At 33.8% G+C, this 7357-nt stretch overlaps 1 protein-coding gene across 1 annotated transcript in view; it reads left to right on the forward strand.

The window, feature by feature from the left end:
- LOC111632063 (putative leucine-rich repeat-containing protein DDB_G0290503) overlaps positions 1-7357 on the forward strand; it is a 67877-nt gene that overhangs the window by 3238 nt on the left and 57282 nt on the right. The window contains exon 3 of the mRNA XM_023376419.1: positions 4859-5014. Coding sequence (XP_023232187.1) covers positions 4859-5014 — 156 coding nt within the window. The remainder of the gene's footprint in view (positions 1-4858; positions 5015-7357) is intronic.

The following is a 7357-nucleotide window of genomic DNA, read 5'->3' on the forward strand; positions in this document are numbered from 1 at the left end:
GCTCACATAAGCTTCCACTGGGTCAAGGGGCACTCTGGTACCAGTGGAAACGAAAATGTTGATAAGCTTGCTAAAAATGCCCACATTGTAGCTTCTAACTACTCGTACACAGCAATTCCAGTCTCCTTCTTGTGCAATGAACTTCACTCTGTCATCATGGCTTGGTGGCAATCTGACTGGGAAAACAGCCCCACCGGACGCAACACCTTTCAATTTATCCCAGACGTCATCAGGAGGCCTCACCTGAAGCATCTGAGCACGACTCACGTTCTTACTCAAATCCTAACGGGGCATGGTAACTTCAAAAGTTATTTACACAGGTTCCTTAATAAAGGAAATGGACTATGTGACTGTAACATTCAAGAAAAGGACGACTCTTTCCACCTCATCTTTACCTGCACGAAATTTACTCAATACCGTCAACTGCTACTGCGCAAGGTAACTGACAAGGGACACCATTGGCCCTGTCCCCTCAATGCCCTCATTGAAGACAGGGACACCTATCGGACTTTTGTGCAGTACATTAACAACCTGAGGTTAGCGGAGCACCATATTCCAATCAACGGTCAGATTACCTCACCAATATCACCCATGCCCAGTAATCATGACTCACCGGATCTCGTCTGAAATCCCTCCACATCATCATCACAAACGGTCTACCTACTCTTCGCTGTGCCAATCCTGGCTCCATTCTTAGGATACAGGTTCTCTACTTTGTCTTGCATGTAAGCCTCATAAGGCGCCACCTATCTCATCTGTCCAATCAAATTGTATATAATCTACCTTGTTAATTGTATATCATTTTAAGCTGTTCATTAATCTGTTCCCGGCAGGCGCCCATGGATTCCTCCTTTCCTTTCTACCTCTTTTCCCCTCCCCCACCCCCTACACACATCCCTTCTCTTTCTTCTCCTCCCTCACTCACCCCTTTCTCCCTATCCTATTCCTTCCTTGGCTATACCCTCGAGTTCGGCCAATTACTTTAAATCTTATGTCTTATGTATTCAGAGTGGTCAGAATCAGAGTCAGATGGCTTAACACGAGTTAGTTATTAAGCGTCAAAGTGGTTGAACTACTAAATCGTGTCCCCATACACATTCTAACGTCTTAGGCGAGAACATCTTAACGGGTTTTACTGTACTATTATAAAATGACAAAAAAAGCTTACTTTGAGGTAGAGATGAGTTTTATTTTTTTATTTTCGTTAATTTTGAACGCTAATAACGTGTAAAATATTCATTAAGAAATATGACACATGACCCCTTTTATGTCTTCACTCTGTCGACTTTTAATTAAGAACCAGAATTTAATAGTATNGTACTTTTCCTTTGTTTAAGGTTATTTGGGCAGTTTATTCTCTGTTGTATTCTCAAGCAAACAATACATACAAGTACAGTACAATATTTTCTGAGGAAACACGCATACTTATCCTTTTTTAACCCCATTCCCGATAACCTGGCATTTTCACAAACTCGACCACCCTTCAGTCCACATTAGGCCGAGTTTTCGAGGCTCTACTGTATATATATAGTTATATATATATAATAGTTATAATATCTATATATAAATAGTAGATGAAAAATAGCCATTATACAAGGGCTATTTTTTGATAAGGTCTGTTTGTGAATGAGAGTGAGAATAACACGTGATCGCGGCTGTGCATATGTGCATCTGCTCCGTGCATGCTTTGTGCACATTTAGACACCATTTGCAGCCGTATTGTCTGTCTGTGTGCTGATCTGTAAAAGTTTATAATGTTTAAGAAAATTGAGTCACCCGCCGACTGTGAGATACGATCTGTTATTCAATTCTCGAGTGCAAGAAACTTGGCAGCAGCAGAAATTCACCATCAGATTTGTGAAGTTTAGGGTGATAATGCTATGAGTGACAGTAAAGTTCGAAAGTGGGTGAGAATGTTCAAGGACAGGCAGGTTAATGTGCATGATGAGCCATGCCCTGGCCGACCTTCTATGATTTCTGAAAATTTGGTTTGTGATGTGGATAACAAAGTTTGAGAGGACTGACAACTCAACATTTCAATGTTATCAATTGAATTTCCACAGGTTTCAGATCAGTTCTGTATACCATTGTTTCGAAGAAACTGAATTATCAAAAATTGTGTTCTCAGTGGGTTCCAACACTGCTTTCTGATGATCACAAAACAAAAAGATTGGGCAGTGCTTTATCATTTGTGACTCAATATGATCAGGAAGAAGATGAATTGTTGGACCACATTGTTACAGGAGAAGAGACTTGGGTGTCTCACATGACTCCTGAGTCCAAGCAACAGTCAATGGAATGACGACACACATCTTCGCCAACCAAAGCCAAACAGTCCATTTCAACACGAAAAATTATGGCAACTGTCTTTTGGGACAGGAAAGGGATTTTGTTAGTGTATTTTATGCCAAGAGGCACAACAATCAATTCTGATGTGTATTGTGTGATCTTCAGAAAATTCCGGCATGCCATACAAAACAAGCAGGATGGTCTACTGTCTTCCGGTGTGATGTTGCTTCATGACAATGCAAGGCCACATATTTCTGCACAAACACAAGGTCTAATCAGTTCTTTTGGATGGTAACAACTAGATCATCCATCTTACAGTCCAGACCTTGCATCCAGTGATTTTCACTTGTTTCGATACTTAAAGGAGTTTTTGGTGGTTAACGGGTTTTTTTTTGCAGTTCTATAGAAAAGGCCTCTTCCCACTCTGAGAGCACTAAGAGGCCTAAGAACTAACAATGAGAAATGTAAAATGTATTATAATGTGTAATGTGAAGAAGGAGCGTAACAAATACGTACTATTTAAGGGGGTGTTGCCTGCAGAGCAAGGGTGCTGTAAAGGTGTTAAGAGAAACCTGCCAACATTGTTGGGGGAAGATTGGGATAGGAGAGAAACAGTTCAATAAGAATAGCAGAGAAATAATACACCTCTGCAGACACAAATTACTAGTCTTATGCTAATGTGGTTTTTAGGATAGAACACCAGCCAGAAGAGGGTGCAAAATACATATATTTATTTATTATTTTTTTTATTGTTCCAAATAGAAGGTTCTTTGAAGCGAATTTGAAGAGAATTAATGCCTTAAACAGCAAAAGGAATAAATATATGCCGTCTGCTGCTAAAAAAAATCAAAAGATACCTATTAGGAATTGGGCTAGAAACCAGATCCAACCAATCACCAGAGAGGTGTGTACAGTGTTCGGTGGTACAAGTAAGCAGGAAAACATAGAAACATTTTTGCTTTCACTATATATTCACTAGTGTAAATCGTTCGAGACTGCATACTGTAATATCAAAACACTTACTAAAACACGTTTTCTTGCAGCCGAAGTTTATAAGAAAAACTTTCTAATGTTTTCGGTCTTGTTAAAAGACCTTTCTCAAGAAAAATAAATCAAATAAAACAACAAATTGTAAATTGAACGCTTCGTACAACTAACACGTTTTTCGAATATTTTCGAACTAGCTTATAATTCGTTGCAATTTATGACGTCATTGTGAACTTAGCAACGGAAATATAAAAAAGATTACATAAATATCTAAACACAATACATATAGTTACCATCTCCCAACCTCATTCAAAAATACATAGCCTAAGATACATAATAACTACTTCCCTCAATTATTAAGTTTATATTAAGCTAGAGGACCATGCTGCCGATATTTTTGTCGATTCTTGAAAGTTGACTGCAAGGCCTTTATGCTTTGCCTTACAAATCTTCCAGGCTTCCGCGTAATGCTGGTGTTTCCTGTCGCGGACTATCTGCATTAGTCTTGCTTGGTCCCATTCAACCTTGACGTCTCGCTGGTCCGCTAGAACGTAGGTAGCTAGCGCAGTGCACAGTTGTTTTTTTCTTATATTTGCTTGATGTTCTGCTAACCTGTCTTTGATACATCTTCCTGTTGCCCCTACATACATTNTGAAGATTTATCTGGCATTGATGTTGTTAATTCTACCACTTCAGAAGTAGTCATGGAAAGATATTTAAAAAATGATATTCCATTTATAGTGAATAATGCAACTAAAGGATGGGCTGTGAATGAAAATTTTAATATAAACAATATTACAAAAGTAAGTTGTTTTTGATTATTTGATAAAATTTTTTCCATATAAATTCATTGTAAAATTATACAAGGCATTCTAATAATTTCAATTACTTTATTTCACTTTTCATTTCTAGGAGTATTTAGCCAATAATTCATCTAAACTGATATAGTATTTACTTTTTATTAAAATTATATTTTAATTTTAAAAATTACATTAACAAAGTTTTTCACTGATTGATTTGTTATTCACTATTTAGTGTAAACATGTCAATGAATTATTATTTTCAATTTTTATTGGATTCTTTTAAGAGATTTTAAAACTTTATAGAGCTATCCAACATTATATACAAACAATTTATCTTTCATATTCTTGAGACAGAGAAGAGAGAATTAATTTAAAAAGAAAAATTGCAGGAATGAATCCAGTAACTTAAGTGAACGTCTGATGCAAGAAAATAAAATTTATATACATTTTCATTTAAATATCTACTTTCAATAAAGTTTTTATAATGTTGTTTAGTAATACCAGTTTTCTACTGCCAGATAGCTGAGGCTGCAAAAATACTCTGGAGAATACAGGTTGTATTCTCAAGGCTTTCCGTTGGTTATTTGATCTAGTTGAGTTGGGCTCCATTTCTCACTTCTAACTCTATCTTTGCAGGCTGGCTGAATTCACAATGTGTACGAATAAAGGCTCTCTTAGTACCCACAATAAATACTATGTTTTCAGATCATCATTAATAATTCTACTTTAACATGAATAGTAATCATCAGAAAAATTGAAAAAACAATTTTTTCTAACAGATATGTGAAGATTTATCTGGCATTGATGTTGTTAATTCTACCACTTCAGAAGTAGTCATGGAAAGATATTTAAAAAATGATATTCCATTTATAGTGAATAATGCAACTAAAGGATGGGCTGTGAATGAAAATTTTAATATAAACAATATTACAAAAGTAAGTTGTTTTTGATTATTTGATAAAATTTTTTCCATATAAATTCATTGTAAAATTATACAAGGCATTCTAATAATTTCAATTACTTTATTTCACTTTTCATTTCTAGGAGTATTTAGCCAATAATTCATCTAAACTGATATAGTATTTACTTTTTATTAAAATTATATTTTAATTTTAAAAATTACATTAACAAAGTTTTTCACTGATTGATTTGTTATTCACTATTTAGTGTAAACATGTCAATGAATTATTATTTTCAATTTTTATTGGATTCTTTTAAGAGATTTTAAAACTTTATAGAGCTATCCAACATTATATACAAACAATTTATCTTTCATATTCTTGAGACAGAGAAGACAGAATTAATTTAAAAAGAAAAATTGCAGGAATGAATCCAGTAACTTAAGTGAATGTCTGATGCAAGAAAATAAAATTTATATACATTTTCATTTAAATATCTACTTTCAATAAAGTTTTTATAATGTTGTTTAGTAATACCAGTTTTCTACTGCCAGATAGCTGAGGCTGCAAAAATACTCTGGAGAATACAGGTTGTATTCTCAAGGCTTTCCGTTGGTTATTTGATCTAGTTGAGTTGGGCTCCATTTCTCACTTCTAACTCTATCTTTGCAGGCTGGCTGAATTCACAATGTGTACGAATAAAGGCTCTCTTAGTACCGACAATAAAAAAAGTTAAACTATTAGTTTTAAAACCAACATACATAATCACAGTCTATTGATATAAACATTTTAATACAAAACTAACTTCATACACAAGCAAGCTTAATGAAGTACAGTAATTATAGCCAGACTCTACTGAATTATCAATTTGACTAAGTTAATAAAATATAATTTCTTTCATTATAAAATATTATATGGAATTGAATTTGTCTACAGTTTATGTCTGTAGTAGAAAATAATTATTGAAAAGTTTTAAAATAAAAAATTTATTTTAATATTTAATGTAATAATTTTTAAAGTATAAAAGTTTTGATAATTTCAGTACAAAGTATATCAAATGTAAGCCTTTTTAGTAGAAATTTTTTAAAATTCAAAAATAAAATATAAAGTGAATAAATTATTTAAAGTGTTCTTTGACAAAAATTTTAAATTTGTTTTTAAGATATGCTGTTTTTGTGATTTATAAACTGAATTTTATAAATTTCTTTTATTTTTCTGAAGTTATAATATTATATTATATCAATAAATTCATTTTAGTGTTACTATTCAGTTATACAGCTTTGTTTAACTGAATATTAAACTGCTCAAAGATTTCAGAATATGATACTATAAATAGTTTTACTTATAGTGAATATGTGGCATAAAATAAATCTATATGTTTATATATATTATATATACAGTATATATATAACATCTCAATAACTTGATGTATTATTAATCATCCAACTGTCAGCCAAATTAATCAGGCAATATTACACTACAGTTAAGAATTAGAAATTATGTGATTAGAAATTAGAGGTAAACATTAACTCTTATCAAAAATAGTAACTATAATTTAGAATAGTCTGGAAGAAAAGAATCAGCCCAGAGCGAGAGTCAAACCTACAACCTCCATTTAATGTGTGTGCACTGACAAGTTACACCACCCAGATCTCTGAGTGACTCTTCCCTTCCAGACACATTTTAAACTTTATATATAACCAAACAATAGTTACCCATGTTGGCCAGTGGCATTGGATATGTCCTCAGTCAGTGTTGTGAGTAACTGATGGATGGTTATATCTAAAGCACCTTTCTCAAAGTGGGCGATAACACCCCCTTGTGAGTGCTGGAGGCTTTCAGGAGGGCAGTAGAAGGCTCAGTGATTAAATATCAGTTTTATTTCTTCTTATTGAAAAATTCTTTGATCTCAGAAATAAAATATGGGTCACACCCTATCTATCCTATCCATATAATACAGTAGAGTCTCGAAAACTTGGCACTCGATAACATGGCAGTCCGGATAACTCGGCCACACCCTGGCAGGGCAAAAAAAATCCTTAGTTAATTAATTTTCATTATAGACAGCTTTATGCCTCATAAAGCATTTTTCTGAGGTCTGTCTTATCAGGTAAATTACTGTATACAGTGTATTCATTAATTTTCATTTTCATGTAGTAAAGGCTCTATGCCTTCATAAAGGAGGAACTTTTCCTTTGTTTAAGGGTATTTGGGCAGTTTATTCTCTGTTGTATTCTCAAGTAAACAATACATACAAGTACAGTACAATATTTTCTGAGGAAACACTCATACTTATTTTTTTTAACCCCATTCCCGATAACCTGGCATTTTCACAAACTCGGCCTCCCTTCGGTCCACATTAGGCCGAGTTTTCGAGAC

This window comes from Centruroides sculpturatus, unplaced genomic scaffold (assembly GCF_000671375.1).
Source record: "Centruroides sculpturatus isolate CEXI.00-Female unplaced genomic scaffold, Cexi_2.0 scaffold707, whole genome shotgun sequence".
Classification (NCBI taxonomy): domain Eukaryota; kingdom Metazoa; phylum Arthropoda; class Arachnida; order Scorpiones; family Buthidae; genus Centruroides; species Centruroides sculpturatus.